Here is an 18446-nt window from a genome sequence, read left to right on the forward strand (position 1 = left end):
AACTATATGTAATATGTGAGTATTGAACCTATTCTCCATATTTTTATTTATTTTTTCCCTTTTCATGAATAAAATAGAGGTTTCATGAATCTAAAACTGTCTTTTATAAAATCTAGGTTTGGGGTAGAATTTCGTTGCGACCATCAACAAACTTCTAGTTGCAACAAACTTCTGGCTGGACAATTGACTCATATCTGCAAATTTGAAAGCGTTTGGTTAAAGTGGTTGGTTTCGTTGCAAAGACCTCACTGGTAGTCTTTTTTTATCCTATAGCCAGCATTGATGTGTGTTTGAGAACATTGTTCTGTTTAAAAAACCCATTGGACCCAAATTTAAACAATTTTGCCCAAGTGGTCACCATCAAATCAAAGGAAATTGGTGGATGTTCAGACACAGTCCAGATACTTTCCAGTAACAATAAACGACTGCAGAAGTCACTGGTTGAATCACGGATTCAATTAGGTTTTCCAACAAATCAATGATCCCATCATCAAAACCCGTTTTGGAATGGTCAAGGTAGGTTAATATTAAGTTTCTGGAATGCCAGAGGAATCAACCACATTGAAAACGATTGTCCTATGCCTTAAATGTCACTCTGTGTCAGGAAATCAGCTGATTCAGATAAGCGCCGTGAAATCTGATGATAATGATCTGGACAGAATTATGTCAGGAACTTGTTAACGGCTCCAAAAAGCAAGTTTTCTCTGCAGCTTGCTGAAGGACTATTGACCGCAAGTACAGGGGCTGCGTGTTGTTCTGTATTTGAACCACAATAGATTAAACGAAACATGTTTTTTCATATTTATTAAGCAGATGCAATTAGATGTTCAAAATGAATGTGAAGCTTTTAATGGGTTCATGTGAAAATCTTTCCTGCTTCTTTTATGCACAGTCAAAATCACCTTTTTTAAAAAATTCTGCTGCTATTAATTGCATTAATCTTGTTTTCTTTTGCTTTAGTCAAAAATATCCTCCTTTTTCTTTAAATCTCAACTCCATTTTGTTATTATCCGTCAGGATGGAGCTGCGATCCTTTTCCATTTGTAAAAACTGAAGAAAATTTTAATATTAACTCTACAATAAAAGAAATTATAAGCATATCTGTTAAGAAGCTTATTAGAGCATTCTGTGTAAACAGGAAAAATAAAAATAGCCACATTTTTGTTCGAGGAGTTGTCGGCGGACGCATTTTTCTGACTGTGTTTTTCATTTCAGACTTGGTGTGTAATCCTCTGCTAAAGAGTTGTTTGACCAGGGAGAAAACAGGGGAGTTTATGCAGGTTTAGTCTGCTGAGAAGTGGAACTAAGATGTGTTCAGAGCACAGATTCTGGCTCGGCTCTGGTTCTTTATGTTACAGTTGCCAAAGTACACAGAGAGAAAAACAGACAGTGGAGCTAAAATACATTTTTTCTCTTCTGTAACTAATACCAGAGTCCAGTAAAAACAATCAGTTTTATCAGTTCACCTTCAGGAAGACGTTATATTGTTGCTATCTAAAGCTGTGAAGACCATAAACACTGATAGATAGAAATTTGAACTTATGTTGGAATATCTTGATTCAGTTATTATACCTCTCAGACTGAAGAAAGAGTTTATTTTAACATGTTAAAGCAAATCTTTTCATTTTCCACCTTCAGCAGCAGCAGCTGCCTTCAGGCGTTTGAGATAACAGGGAATGACTCCTTTGTATCAAAATGTTTGCTCTGCTGAATTGTTTTAATTGTGTTTAGAGCATGAATGGACTGCTTAAGCTCATGGTTGAGAATCTCAGATGCGAGACTAAACTTTGACTAGGTCACTCAAAAACCTAAATTTTGGGTTTTGTTGAGCCATCCAGAGGTGAACTTGATATTCAGCACAAGTAAAGAAGCTCCAGGCTATCATACTACCAGCATCTTATTTCCCTGTTGGGATGATTTTCTTCTTTGGAAATCAATGTTCGGTGAGTTTTATGCCAGACGCACTAGGAGGCAAACCTTCTGCTCTTGGCTCAATATTTTCCAAAATTTTGGGGGAGTATCAAGATGTTTTGAGATGAGTCTGTGTTATTTTTCACCAGTTGTAGCATTGAAACCCTACCATGGATTCCCTTTGCCCTTTACTAACAATGAGCTAAACAGAGACAAGAGAGGCCTGCAGTGCTTTAGACATCTTTCTGAGCCATTTTCTGATATCCAATGTGCCCTTGAAGTAATACTAGTAAGCTGGCCACTCTTGATAAGAATCACCATTATTTCATGTTTTCAGCATTTTGTTGTTCACTGGAGTTCCAGGAAACACATTTCCGATGTGTTCTTGAATTTCGAGTTTGCAGAGGCCAGTTTCTTTTATATTATCATTACCGTTACCATTTTATAACCAAGGTTTGTTGATGAACATGCTTATCAAAAGCTGGCCCATGTTCTTATCCAGCTGAACTTCTATAGCTAAAACTGACAAAAATGTAATGCTTATTCTGATTGCCGTTGTATGGATAGTGAAGGCGCCTACAGCTCTTTGAAAATGAAGAGCCCACTGCACTGAACCCCATTGAAAACCTCATGGTTAATCCACCAGATATTGATTTCTGAACTCTTTCTGAGTTAAAACGTTAGTATTGTTGTTTTCTTTGCATTATTTGAGGTCGGAAAGCACCCCAACCATTTTGTTATTTTGACCATTTCTCAAATAAAAAAACATTTTGCTCTGAATTTCAGAGACATGTTGTCAGCAGTTCATAGAGTAAAAGAACAATGTTCATTTTACTCAAACATATACCTATAGAAAGTAAAATCAGAGAACCTGATCATTTTAAGTGGTCTCTTAATTTTTTTTCTCCGGGACACAAAAGCTTCGGCCTTGGACCACAGACCGATGGAGGAAGATGGCCCTGTTAGCTCAATCTGGTTTTGTTTTGGGATAATATGGAGGATCTGGTTTGTGTGCATCACTATGGAGAACACAACATGACACCGGGGTGCATCAAGAGACGAAAGCCAGGAAGTAAAGTCAGTATTTCTGGTTTATGCTGAATAAATAAGTTTGATCCATGGAGGCTCGTTTAAGTCGCAATGGGTCAGAAGTTTTTTTAAATCATATCTTTTCAGTTTGAAGGTGAGTTGCATTCATCAAAGACAGTCATTTTTTGCCTTCCTCTGCACTTGCTGGGTAGAAACAAATGTCTATTTTCCACCTCTGGAAAGAACTGGCACGTTCAGATATTTCAGAGGACAGTTTAAGAAAAGATTAGCTTTTACCAGTGATGCATGGCAGTACGGCGTTATTTCTCTGTAGCATATGAATCTGAGAAGGCGAAATGTCGGCTTCTATTTGACAGCTCATTTGTCACTCCTATAGGCTTTTGTGAGTCATCATCCTTATCAGCCGTTTGGTATCCAGACAGGAACTCTCCACCAGTCCTCTCGAGTGGAAACATCCCTGGACCTTTGCCTGCAGCCAGTTGTACGTTCACCTCCTGAGCTGTAGTCTAGCACACACTCACACGGCGCCTGGAAGCAAATAAAAAGAGGTGCTGAGTTTATCTTTCCACCATCATCCCAAGCAGACATGTCTGTCTGCTGAACTTACAAACATCTCAGTTTTTGTTTAGGGATTTTTTAAAAGTAGGCCATGAAAGCATATCTGTTCACCATTTTCATGTTTTAGATGATACGACCTAAAGTTTATTTTTAGGGAGATTTTTATGTAATAGACTAACATAAATCGGAGCATAATTGAGAAACGAGAGGATAAGGAAACACCTGCCAGTTATCTGTACTCAGTGAATTCAGGGTCACAAGCAGAAGGGTTTCTGTCTGCAGCAGCCACTGGCAGGGAGGTTGGGGGCGTCATGAGGTAAGATATTACAAACATCCCAGCAAAAATACAGAAAGACCAGGATTTAAACCTCGAACCTGCTTGGTGTAAGGCAGTGGTTCCCAAAGTGTGGGGCGCGCCCCCTGGGGGCGGCACAGTGCCATTGCAGGGAGGCACGGGAAGCGGTATGAATGAATGAAAAAAAAACAAACTGTTACACAAAAGTGTTTGTAAAGATGGTTTGTTGTGTTTTGTTGCTACCTGAAGTGTGAAATAAACTTCAGTGGAGTTTGAAAATAAAATATGTGTATCTAGTAATACGGTTTATGTCTGGTTGAACGATGTGTGTGCCCAGTTGATTCTTTTTTTTCAATTTTTGGGGGATTTTATTGTAATCCATAGGGGGGCCCAGAAAATCTTTAGGAACCACTGGTGTAAGGCAACAGTACCAACAGCTACACCATGATATAGTCTACAATATATGATCTTTGGCAAACTTATTATAAGCAGAACTCTGACAAGTGTGTCTTGCATTTGTATTTAAGACTCACTAAGTCAACATTTTTTATTGTTTTCTGGGTTTATGTCTCTATCAGTTTTGCACACTGAGAATTATGTAGATTTTCGCTCATTATTCTGTGCAAAATGTATTAAGCTCAAATTAGAGTCTGTGAAAAGTTATTCAGTTCACATAAATAAACTTAGTCTTTCCCTATAATTCATTCATTCTGTTCTGTCAGTGACTTTTTCAGCTTCTAGATGAAAAAAAAGCATCAAAATACGTACATAATAATGTCTGATGGAGCTCAAAAATATATATTTTTTATCAAAGGAATTACAGACTCAATTATACTTAGTGACAAAATCTGAAGAATATGCAGCAACCTACATGAAGGAATACATATGACAAGATGTTTGAGGTTGAGTATCCAAATAAATTATAGTTAAAATAAAGTGAACAGATATTTTTATCGTCTAATTTTGGCCAGTCAGACATTTGCCAGGCTGCCATTATGGTAAGAGTCTTGAACTACTTTTGATCACATAACAAATGAAGTTATGATGGCACTGAAGTTGGTCATAGTGTGTCCATTTTAATAAATCAGAAGATCTTTGAAAAGTACATTTACTTCACTAATTCAACAAGTCATGAAACAGAGTGACACATTTCAAGTGCTTCAATGATTACGATGTATTGATTACAGCGAATAGAAACCAGAAATAAAGTTTATCAGAAAATGACAACATCACATAAGACCAAAACTAAATAGATTTTAAACAAAAATGTGGGGCCATGGTCTTCTACACCATGGGTTTTTAACCTCGACAATCCAAAAACCCATTTTTACCTCCATTCTAGGTAAATAAAACTAGCTTAGAGCTGCGAATGTTAACTTTAAAAACACAGTATAATTTTTAATAAGTATCTACCAAAGAAAAATAGTTAAAGAACCATATTTAATCATTTTTTATTTTAAAAAAAACTTTTACAAAGAGTATGGATACATATTTTCTTCTATGTAATGTTGAGATTTGCGAAAAATAGTAAAAAAAAAAAACAACACAACTAAAAATTCAATGATGTAATTATTCCATATAAATCATGAATAAATCACTAAAAGCTGCATTAGTTATAACAAATTCTAAAACATTTGTGGGTTCAAAGTTATTAGTAGCCACTATCGAAGGTTTAAAGAGCCTTTTGCAGCTTTATGGCCACAAGTTGCCGACCTCTGACCTTTCATATTCCTTTATTTAATCAGGTAAACCCCGTTGAGATCTAGATCTCATTTTCAAGAGGGACCTGAGCAAAAAAGTTGCAATACATAGCAACCTGGTTACAAGGTAAAGACCTTAATTATCATGTAACAGTTAGTAACTTACATTTGAAACAAATTACAGAAATTAACACCCATTTTGATAATTTTCTACTTCAAGATCCACCTGCATTATTCTTGTTTGGATGCAGACGTTTCCATCAGTGTCATGAATAAGAAAAGCAGATTGCAAAACAATCAGTCGCAAAATATATAAAAATGTATTTCTTTTTGCCAATTTCAAAAGTGAATAAAATTTTAATAATGAATTACTGATTGAAGAGAAAGTTTGCAAAAACAACCGAAGAAATGCTGTAAAATTTACTTTAAGAATTTCATTATTCTGCAAGAAAGAAAAACTGCCAAGTGTCTCAACATTTAGGATTTCCAAGCATTACCATTACAGATAATTGCTCTATATTTGTATTTTCATCAACCTTCAAGTGTGAATTCAACAATTGTAGGAGAGGAAAGTGTAATGATTTTTAGGATCGCCTCTAACGTTTAAGTTTGATCTGTGCTGATGAGATTCCTGCAAACCGCAGTAAAGGCCAACAGAGAGCCATCTCCATTAGGACAGTTAATAAAAACAAACCTCAGATCAACACAGGAAAATACTGTACATTAACAGACATGATTAAATCATTACGCAGCTGCTCCAGCACCAAAATTTTCATCTCTAATAGAGACGCTTGTTACACTAATTTGAACAAAACTGCTGAAGTGATCACGAGAGCTCAAGGGCTTAATAAGTAAATGTTAAAGAAGCTGAAGGAATAATTTGGAGCAGCTTCTCCAGTGATTGCCAAGGCACTGTTTAAGTATGCATGGTACAGAGGTGGAGCAAATCCACATTTAGAAAGGCAATGCTACTTGATTGCAGCGCAAATCTTAAATCCTGTTGATTTTTTTGATGGTAGTCAATTTCATGAGTCTAACAAGGAAGCCACTAAAAGCTTTCGATCAATGTTTTGGATAAAAAGTGATCACATTAAATTACCAGAGGTTTTGTTTTATTATTTTAAAGAATTACCCCTCACATTTAGGTTGACAAGTGAAAATTGCCGAGAAAAGAGCGAGCCTAAAAAAATATATATTGAGATGACTGGCATGACTCAAGGTAAATCAACATGCATGTGGCTGCCCAGTGTTGCATAAATTCTTAAGAACAAATATATAAACACCTATTTTTCAAAAACAGTTTAATGAAGGCTTTTCATATCCATCTTAAACATCATATGTACAGTAACTCTCCATCAGAGCCAGGGCTTGGCCAGCAGCAGCCTTCATTGTTGACGGGAACAGAAGTGAAGCAGATACTAAAGGATGATTTGGTTTTTGAAGCCGCGGTTCAGATCTTTGTGTGGAAGCACAATCGAGTTCAGTATGATCACCTCAGAAGGAATGGTCACGTTGCAACCTGAGGAGAAAGAAAAGAGCTTTAAATCCTGTGCAGAAAACAAAAAAATTACACCAATAATGAGAGCAAAAAATGAATCCTCAGTCAAAACACAGTTAGTGTGATAAGAGAAATTTAAATTGGATGCAGCGCCTCAAAAAGTTGTGTCCTTTGCTCTATTAAAAATTAATCACCATTAATGTACAGTACACATCTTGTTTCATGACTACAAATTCAATCTAACTGATTGGGATTTTCTGATTTTGTGTCTCTGGACTTGACTGGCTATCACTCCTAAAAGCCAGTTAAAAACATATTTTTAATCTGCTTTTTATTAATTCTTGTGGGATTTTATGCACTATTACCTAGTGCCTATATTGAAGTATGTTGTAATATCTATATCTTGAAAAATGCTTTGTAAAACAAAGTTTTACTCACTTACTCAGGTTGCGTTCACACTGCAGCCTGAAGTGACCCAATTCCGATTTTTTTACGTAATGCGACCTGCATCTGATCTTTTCAAGACTTTCGGATTCTTTTCGAATGCAACCCAGGCCACTTGGTTATCCGATACGTATCCGATTCAAATGTGACCCAACGTCCAGGTCGCGTTCATCCGACCTGAACGTCATTAATACTCGACAAACGTCACTATTCTGCGTCCTCATATGCGCAAGTGGGAAGAAAAACAACAACCATGACGGACTGCATGAGGATTAAGTTGTTAAAGTGCTGGTTCTGGTTGGACAACAATTTCAAGATCATAAGCTATGCTCCACTGTTAGCATCCATGTGTACTTCCGCAAACACTGAGGATTTCTTCTTTTTATGGCAGTTGGCAAAACACTGAGAACGCTGACGTTATTGCGCCCTCTACTGCGCATGTGGGACACTTTCAGGTTGTTCGCATTTCACACTGGAGATCACATACTAGTCGCATATATTTGGAAGTGCGAAAGGTCACGGCAAAAAATCTGACTTGACAAAAAAGGAAAATCGGAATTGGGTCACTTCGAGCTCCAGTGTGAACGCAGCCTTATAGACTAGCAGAAAGTTGTGAAGGAGAAGGTAAATGATGTGCGGTTTTCAAAAATAAACATTTGGTGAAAGTGTTTTGCCTACAGCCCAATTTACTCTGATGAACTGAAATAAAATCCGAGGCAACCAGCCTTTAGAGGTTACCTAGTTAGGAAGTAGAGCCCTCCACTTCATTTGTGTCCGACATGGGTAATACACATAATGTCACAAACAAAGACATTCAGAGAGGCTTACCAAGAATAGTTATAGAAGGTGTGAGTTTTCCATCTCTGAAGAGCGTCTCGCTGTCAATCTTTGCAAATGGATCATTTGGGTTTGGGTCACTGGGAGTTCCTTCTACTCTTGCCCACTTGCCTATGGTACTATCCCATCCCACAATGCTGTTCAAAACACAGCACTGATCCTGAAAAAGAATGCAATAATAAAAAAGACGTAATAAGGTAACAATCATTTGTAATCAAGAATTAATTAACAGCTGATTGTACTTTGACTAAAACATCAATGGATTTCAGATATCCAGTAAAATAATATTGAGACATCCAGCAGGGAGCGTTTATTTAGAGGAATACATCAACTAAGAATTTGGCCTTGTATGCATTATGCAATGAAAGCCAATAAATCTCCAGTGGAATAAATCCAGTTTAAATGTCCCCCGGTCTTCACAGGAGACGTGGGATTAAATTATAGCAGCCTGAAAATCGTTAACCATGACATCTTTGTGCCAGGCAGTGGCAACAATATTTTTGGAGACAGATGAGGGTGATGATGTACTTTAGGGATGTCAGATGCGAAGGATAGATAATGCCGGCACTAAAATATAAAGACAGTCTCATTTTTAGCTCTAAGGTCACCTTAATATTAAGCAAAATGTAACATTTTTACTCAGTAAGAAAATATTAAATTAAAAGAAAACATTATAATAACGTTTCACTTCAGAGTTCAGTGCACAGAATGGCTTACCTGTAGGTTTGCACCATGAAGAATGATTGATTCTCGCACTCTGACCCCGGCACCGATAGTAACACCAGTGCCAATGGAGACGTTGGGACCCAACTGCAAAAATAAATACAAAAGCAAATAAAAAGTAAAAAAAAGAACCCAAACTCATCACAACAAAATACATGGCAGGGTAACATTTCACTAGTCCATTGCACAACTATGGAAAAAGTTCACTAATTATCTGAGAGGCAGACTGAATCATGAGGAGTCAAAACGGAAAATAATCTAGACTTTTATAGATATTCTCACAAACAAATTCTAGGCAAAAACTGTTGCCTAATATATTTCATGTGTGATGAACTTGCATTTTACATACTAATGTAATATTTAGTTAGTTGGACAGCAGCAGATGCTCCCCACAGATACTAGTAGCATTACTCAAGATAATATAGGATAATAAATAAATAAATTATTTATTCATATATAAATAAATAGTAATATTTATTATATTAGATTGTATTATATCTAACAATATCTACAATATATCATGTATTATATATAATAAAATATATATCTTATATATATTAACATAATATAATATCAATAATCCTTTAAAATAAATAATATATGCTAAAGTTTAAAATGTTGGAAGCAGTCATTTTTAAAATTTCCCAATATATTTCAACCAAGAGGTAAAGTAGTTCTGTTTTTGATAACAGACTGCTATTTTTAGGGGTTTCCTCTTGAATAAACATTATTACTGTTTTTAGACTAAACATATAAAAAGAGACAAGAACTTGCACATATTTCATTTGTTGACAATTGTTTACAGTTACATAATGTAAAGTTTCAGTTGTCAGTGAGGCACGTTGGAGTTTATTTATGCTTAGTTGCACTGACTGTTACCAGTAGAGGACAATGAGGAAGCCCTCAGCAACAATTAAAGTTACTCATGTGACTTTTTGGGAAAACAAACTGGTCACCTCTGACCTCGATCAAACGAACCACGATCGCATTGCTTCAAAAACAAGAGGCTAACAAGTGAGATTTTGAGAGCACCACCACTTAACAGATGAAGCCGACTTGTAGCAATAAGCAACAATCACCTACCAGTAGGTTTTATACCAATAAGTGTTAGAAATGCATGCAATAATAAAGTAGAGGGATCCCATGCCCCAGTATGACTAAGTCTGCCTCTGCTGTATGTGATGTCTTCTTGGCTACTGTTACATTGCTGTATTTAAACAGAGATATTGTGTTTCTATTTAGAGTTCTTACCACAGCAGTGGGATCAATATTGGCTGTAGGATGAATATAGACATTACCTGGGCAGAAGGAAAGTCAGTGTGAGTTGATGTGTACCAGTCAATATTTTTTGGGGTGGATGCACAGCAAGTTTATAAGTCGTACCAGTTATTTTGGGTCCTCCCTCTTTATTAGGAGCCAGTCTTTCAGGGTGAGTTGTGTGATATTGATTGAGGTACAATCGACTGGCATAAATTGCAGACCTGTGAAAAGGAACAAAAATAGTTTGACAGCAAACCAAAGCAGAAACAAATCAGATTCTCGTCTGAATGACTCACAACTGAGTGGGTTACCAGATCTGCCGTGACCACATAAAAGATCACGATGTCTGTGATGCGGCAGGTAAAAATGTTTCACTCACCCTGCAGATTTAATCTGGCTCCAGAAGCTGAGAGTTTTGTAGACGTAGAGTTTGCCCTGTCCAGCCAGGGCAGTAAATATGTCCTGCTCCAGCCTGATGGCTTCCGCTCTGTGCCAGCCGTTGGTTGGCTCCTCTCTGCACCAAACAGATTGTCAGACTTAGGCTGAGAACTTCAAAGGTTTAGGCAACAATTAATAAAAACTATATGAAGTTTTAGGACAAAGTGGGCATTTGGGCTAACAGCAGTTTTTTTGTCCTTCCCACTCAAGAGTTGTTTTTTTAATTTCTTCTCCATAAGCTACTTAAAATAAATTGGTGGTACGTAAACGGCAACTAAAGTTTTCAAGGCGTGTCCACATAAAAATAGAATGTTTCCAAAACAATCATTGCATTTGAATTTTCTAAAAAACCTTGTAAAGCATGGCAGTATGTCATGAAAGGTCTTCTTAAAAAATTAAAGGAATTGACCTAAAACTGTGATAATAATTGTGACAAACATGTATGTTGTGATATAAAGCAATCACTAAAAAGCAAAGGAGACGTGAAGCATGCAATGAAAAGCTTTGGGTTGTGGGCTGGAACACATTACAGCGGCATCAGTTCCCAAGAACCATTGTGTTTGCATCAATTTAAGAAGAAGATGTCACTCTAAACTCGATTCAGAAAAAAATAACCAAACAATTAGTCCAACTGAGCTGTTCCATATACATAAATATTATCAGTATGCACAAAGGTTAAGGTTGAAATTACCCTGTTATGCTTTTTCTTTCTTTTAAAGAAATATTGATTTTAATCAACTTTTATTTAGCCACATTTTTAATACACAGCCTGCTGTAAAATGTTTTTACTCTTTCACCACGCAAAAGGACTGCTGGACAAAAGGCGGCCATTTTTAGATAAATGAAAACATGAAACTCCTGTTTAATTATTTTATTATGTAAAGTGGTAAAATTGCACATTTATGAATCAATATGCATTGAAACTATTGTTGTATAAATTGTGTTATAAATGTTATTTTTATGATGTGGACCCCACATTGTCATGGCAATAGTGAATGGAGATCCAAATAAATAAACAAATCCAGCTGCAGGTTGCACAGGAACCTCAATTATATTGTTATATTCAAATGCTTAAAACAAAAAAGCATATTTTATCCACTTTTAAGACATAACTTGTAAACAAAAACACAATCCAGTAACAAAACTATCTAGTTTTTCTTCCATTATTTTAAGAGTTTGCTGCAAAGTTTTTATTGACGAGAATTAAACAGGCAATAAGAGAAAAGGATCATGCTGCAAAGGTTTCAAGGTTAGGAATCAAACCTATTATTATTATATATTATTATTAGCCTCTGTACATGGAGCACCCGCTCTACATCTACTGTATGTCACATGCTGTCCCCAGTAACCCACATTCCTCCGAAAGACGCTTTTCTTTAACAAATAAAACACAGCTATGATTAAACTATTATCTAGCCTGCAGTTTCAGATGAGACACATAAAAGGCATGTAGACTTTGATGGCTTCAGTGGTGAAACCAAAGCTAATTACTTGGTGGTAACCCCTCCCAAAAAAAATCTTAAAAAAGAGTTTACATTCTCCATATTAATCAGGGTATCTGACTTGGTGCATTGTAAGATCAAAGAGAGTCTTAAATATTGATGAAAAAGAATATTTTAAGGGATCAAACCCATAATCGAAGACTTGCTAAGAGAAGAGTGGATGTGAGAAAAAGCAGAGCAATCCCTGAGAGACTGCAGTAAAGTCCTTCTCATTTCTATCAAGAATCTCTGATGTGCTCCAACGTTTGCTGATTCAGCACCCGCTCCAGTTAAGGTCCATTGATGTTAGCAGGTGAATTATTCATGGTGCGGCTTGTCTTTTCCTCAGATTTCTTAAATGTCCTTTGTGTTCCATTGTGAGAGCAGTGTGGTGTTTAAGTGTAAGCAGCTGCAAGCATTACATGAAGGAGGGTAAAATGTTCTAAAGTTAAGAATAAAACAAACGAAAGAAAAAGGCATAGAGGATCCCCAACAAAATTTCACCTACTCTGCTCTGACTCCAACACTATAAATATTATTCTAGACTAAACAAATGCACTCCAGGTCAATTTGCCCCTTTGCCAGTTTATTTCCATTTTATGCCTTTAAACCATTTTGTAAAATGTGTTAGACCGTTGGGCATAAGTTTGTCTCTCTTGGTTGTTAGGCATTTTACATGAATCATACAGATAAATAATGATTAAAAATACTAAAGTCTAGAATGTATGTAAAAGTATTCACACCCTTTGACCTTTATCATATTGTCTCATTCAAGCCTTTGAAGTAGGGCTGAAACGATTAATCAGATTAATCTTCAACTAATTTAGTATTCGATTGTAAACAGGAGAATACAGACTCAAAAAAGGCCATTTGCTGGACGAACAGCTTATTCAGAGCAGTAATTAAGCCAAAATTGTATGAATTATATCTACATTTTGCATTTAGGATAAAAACAACTTTGTATGTTTCACCCAAAACTCCTCAAGTGGAACAGCTTTATCTTCACCTGGTTCAGTTTCACTAAGGAATGCTATGTTATTGAGTTTTCAGCACTACATGTTTTGTTTTCTTATTTTAAAAAAGGAACTGAAATATTTATTTGCATATTTACACGGTGTTGTTACATAAAAAATCTGTACAATTACCAAATTCTTTTTATCTGATTAATAGATTAATCATTAGAAAAATTTATAGAACAGAGATTACTAAAATTATCTGTCCCACTTTGAAGTTGAGTCTCCACCAGCTTTGCACAGTGACATTTTTGGTCATTCCTCTTGACTAAATACCTAAACAGGAAGGAAAATGTCCCTTTCCAAGGTACTGTCAATGATTCGGACGTTAGGGAGACGCTCCACAAGTTTCATAGTTACCAAAGGTTTAGATAAAAATAGGTGTTCACACTAAGGCAGTTGGGGGATCACACACCTTACAACTGCGCCAGCTGAAGGATCACAGACTACAGGATTTTTCTGACCAAGTAAAGCCAACTGAATATATCAAAGTGTTGTGACGGCAACCGTTTGAAGGAAGAAACAAACATACCAGCAGGTGGTGGAGACAGAATATCCAGACAAATCCAGGATAGTTTGTTATTTAGAAGAAAATCTATTTGACTCACAGATTCTTTTCAACAAAAAATATATTAGATATCCACTTCTCTAATTTGAAGTAAATTACTCAAAAAAATAAAGGGCCACCTTATAAACAAAAGTCTCAACAACAAACACAAAGCATTCTTTAGAAAACTGATTTAGGCAAGCATTCACACAAAAACCATTGTTATCTCAGCTTTTTGTGCATTCAAACTCGCCACATACTCTAGTTGTTCTAACGTCACACCACACAGCCTAAACATACCAACTTACCCATCGTATGGATAGCTGATGATTGAATAAGGAAACAGAAAACATGGCATAGAAGGGAAGAAATGGAAAAAAGTAAACAAATGAAGAGGATCAAAGAAATGAGAAAATGGTATCCACATGCAGCCTCAGACCCTCATGAAAGAGAAAAGTGCTGCAACTTACAGAAACATGTCCTGCTGGTTCTTCTGAAAGACGGCGCCGATGTGCTGGAAGATCTCTGGGTTAAACAGGTATATACCACAGTTGATAATATCGCTCACAAACGTGCTGGGCTTTTCCACATAATGCAGAACCTGAACAAAAAAAATAATAATTTTAAAGTCTCATTTTCAATGTCTTTCAAAGTTTTTACACTGATGAATGGCTAGGTGGACCAGATAAGGGGCAGTGAATACCTCATTTGTTTCCTCGTTCTCCACAATGCAACCATAATTCATGGACTGCTTCCTGTTTGCCTGAGAGTCGAGAAGTTTTCACATTAAGAGTCTGACAGAAAAGTTTTAATAACAGTGAGTAAAACAACAGTGGCCACTAATCGTAAAATCTCACCGTTGTCCCTAGAATAACAAAACTGTTTGGCTCGCCGTGCTCTTTCTGGAAGTTGAGCATCTCTGTGAGAGGAAACGCTGAGCAAACATCAGCATTCAGAACAAAGAAAGCCTCTGGACTGCCAGAGAGAATCTGATCTCTGAAGTGATAAATGCCCCCTCCGGTCCCCAGGGCTGCAAACTCCTGTAAATACCTGCAGTGCAGAGAGGAGAACAAAGCGATAGCTGTAATTTTTTAGCAATGTTGGTGCATTAGAGCTGTAAAGTTCCTCCTTTCCCATGGATTTAAATAACAAAAGATGATACGTATGTTTTAAAAAAAAATGTTGCCACTGTTTTTTTTTATGTATTTCTCTAATGATGAAAATAAAAGCTCTCTTGTTCACCTAATGGACATTTTAAACTCCTGCTGCGCATTAAACAGGAATCGGTTCAGTTCTTCATTTGGCTGATAAAAGCCGATGAGCAAAATCTCCTTTAGGCTTGGTACCTAAACAAAAACCAAAACAAAAAGAAAAAGAACAAGAACATTTATTTGAAAGGAAACAAAGACTGTCAAAAAAACATCATGAAAATTATGGATAAAGCTGGTTTCCCTAACACGCAACATGCTCATCAATTGGTAAAGAAAGGTTTAAATTCAAAGGTATAATAATTTGTTTGTGGCTCGATTTAAATAACTCTAATATAAAATAAATGACGGATCATTTTAAGTTTCAAAAAACCTCACTGAAAAAGTGAAGTTGGGTCAGAAAAGGAAACATGCAGTCAGTCTTTGCATCACTTTGTAAAGTTAGGTAACAATGTACAAGCTTTAACCAATAATATGCTTTCTCAGAACACCGGACCCAGAAGAACAATTTTAAACCTAAATAATTAAATGACTAAAACTATTTAAAGTCAGCGAGCAAAAATGCAAAGATAATTTAACAGATGAATAAATGCACCATTGAGCTATCATCATTATCTACAATGTTTACAAATAATTATTTCACTATTATTAGTAGTGAGTGTACTACTGGTCAGTGCCAACAAATATATAATTTCATGTTGCATTGCAGTGTGCATAAATGCAATTTATCAGTCTCTCAAAATTGAGAGAAATCACAAATTCTCGTTTATTGAGATGCAACTGTACATCTATACACAACCTGGGAGTGATGAGAGAGGCACTCACTTTGACACACGCCTCAATGTGGTGCTGAAGCATGGGGACACCAGCCACTGGAAACAATGGTTTGGGAACTTCAAAAGACAATGGTCTGAATCTTGTCCCTGAAAAGCAAAAAAAAAAAAAAAGCAAAGAAAAAATAAACAGATTGCCTTTAGCAACACATTGTAATATATTGTTATCAGGAACAACACTGGACCGATTTGAGTCTTACCTAAAGAACAGAGACTTATTTGTGACAACATGTAACTTTTCATCTGAGCTAACATAAATCCCATCAGGGGTACACCAGGGTTCCATCTTGGCATCTCTCTTATTTAATATTTACATGCTCCCACTTTCTCAAATTACAATAAGTAATAAGAATAGCTACCATAAATACACAGATGACACACAGCTCTACTTTACAATGTCACCATTTGAACCCTTACAAGCACTGAAAGAAAAGAAAAAGTAAAAAAGTGAAAGTGCCACAGCTGTCTTCAGTTGAAACTGAAGTTGTTACTTTTGGACCTAAAGAGGAACAACAACAGTCAGCATAAATATAGATATAGAGTCTGAGAGTACACAGATTTGGTTGTTATATCTAGAAATGAGTGATCAGGTGTGAAATCTGGTTGTACTGATGAAGTCAGACCTGAACCTTCAGAGACACAAAGACAGTTACAAAGTTGGCCTTCCATCACCTGGAGAATACCTCCAGGATTAAAGGACTAATGTCCCAACACGATTTTGAAAAGGTCATCCATGTGTTTATCTTTATTCACATTGATCACTGCAATAGTGTTTTCACCAGTCTGCCTAAAATGTCAATCGGACACCTGCAGCTGATCCAGAACGAGGTGTCTCTTCCTCACTACGATTAGAAAGTTCACATCAGCCGTGCAGCATTTCTTTTTAGAAAAACACAACATTTATGCTGAAATGTTGCCCTTTTATACTTTATTCAGCTTTTATACATTTCTGGTTTTGAGTGGATCTACATGCATTGCCTGTCATATTGCTGCTGTTGCACAGAAATTTCCCCATTGTGGGAGAATATAGGATATACTTATTCTATTAAAGTGGCCAAATAAATCTTGTACAAGTGTAACTGCAAAAGAGTTTCTCCTTCGGCTTTAAATAGGTTGAGAGCATAGACGTGTGGACATTAAACATTACTAGAAGATGTCTTGATTTGTGTGTCTTCGGGTTAAGCCACGTCAGTCACATAAACAAGCTCAGCCAGTTTGTTAGCATTAGCAGCTTAGCTTCCCTTCAATAATACCAAAACCACCGACTATGGAGACAGGACAGGATGCAGGTGGACTCTCACCTTTCTGGGGACCTCCGATTAAAATGACCGCCTTCAGCATGTTGACCGAGGAGCTGTATTGTGCCAGAACACCTGCCTGATGTCAACCTGTAACAGCTGGCTGCTCACTTCCGCATCCACGTACTACCTGTGACGTCACGAGATTACCGTGAAAACCCGGAGCAGAGTGTGTGGCAGAACGGGATTTAAGAGGCGTGGTTCAGTTTCTAAACTAGAAATCTTAAAAAAATATCTTAAGATTTAGTAAAACAAAACAGAATGTGAACGGTTGTTACTTTAAATGTTTGTCTATAACGCAGATCATTGGTAAGTCTCAAAGATAAAGAAAGATGGAATCATTTATTTCTTAGTATTTTGTTGCAAGACATACAGAAATGAATACAAATCATCAAAACTCAACATGTAATATTATTTTACACAACAAAACCGCACATACAGCCTAAATATTAATGAACCTTGACTGTAGAAACTTTTGTGCCTTTCTTTAAACAATGGTTTTCTTGTTGCCACTGATTTAATAAGGCCAGATATGTGGCTTGCCCCAGTGTCCTATTAACAGCTTCTTTCATCTGAATTGTGGATGTCTGCAGCTCCAACAATTTCTCTATTAATGCTCTTCTTTCCTGTTGGTTAGGTGAACAACAAAGTCTTCATAGGTTGGAAAATGTTATACTTTTTCTAGAGTAAATGCTCAGAGAAATGCTTTAAGGCTAGGATGTTGTTTTGCAACCTAAACTTGCTGAAAATGTCCCCACATTTTTAATCCTGACCTATCTGGTGTGTTTCTTGGCATTCAGCATTCACTCTGCAGAACCAATACATTCTTTAAAATCCCACTTGGAACTCACTTTTTCACTTCGGGTTTAGTTTGACTTCAATTTAAGTCCAAACAGCTTCTTTGTGCTCCACTGTTTTATAGTTTTAGTTACTTTTATAATTTAATTTTATTATATTTATTAAACTAATTGAAAACATTTTTCTTTGAACAGGGATGCATACTTTGAAGTTTGCAGAGGACACAGTTATAATTATATATTATGTGGTGCATCAATTCTTACTAAACTAAATTTCACCAAAACCAACAATTTTAGAAAGTAAAGTTCAGATTTTAGAAAAAGTCCAGTCCACCACCTTTAGATCTCATCAAAGGATAACCAGTGGAGCAACTTATTAGTAAGAGAGAAATAAAGGATGAAGGAAACAGTAAAAGTGTTTCGCAAAATTATTGGTGCTAAATTACTTTATTTAACGGAAAGGTTTTTAAAGAGTCACACAAAAGGCAACATTTACCAGTCCCCTTAATGATGGATTTGATGCCTTACCATCTGGAAAGATAGTCAGAAATGGAC

General features: G+C 36.4%; 1 protein-coding gene across 1 annotated transcript; it reads right to left on the bottom strand.

The window, feature by feature from the left end:
* Positions 1-6800: 6800 nt before the first annotated feature.
* On the bottom strand, positions 6801-17237 carry gmppa (GDP-mannose pyrophosphorylase A). The gene is made up of 12 exons (XM_005807673.3): positions 17098-17237; positions 15789-15886; positions 14998-15101; positions 14613-14805; positions 14459-14518; positions 14226-14356; positions 10656-10790; positions 10400-10497; positions 10268-10314; positions 9011-9103; positions 8285-8453; positions 6801-7033 (listed from the first exon to the last, which is right to left on the bottom strand). The coding sequence occupies exons 1-12, from the start codon at positions 17135-17137 to the stop codon at positions 6933-6935; spliced, it is 1269 nt and encodes a 422-aa protein (XP_005807730.1). The 5' UTR covers positions 17138-17237; the 3' UTR covers positions 6801-6932.
* Between the last annotated feature and the right edge of the window lie 1209 nt (positions 17238-18446).

Source organism: Xiphophorus maculatus, chromosome 7, assembly GCF_002775205.1.
Source record: "Xiphophorus maculatus strain JP 163 A chromosome 7, X_maculatus-5.0-male, whole genome shotgun sequence".
NCBI classification, from domain to species: Eukaryota; Metazoa; Chordata; class Actinopteri; order Cyprinodontiformes; family Poeciliidae; genus Xiphophorus; species Xiphophorus maculatus.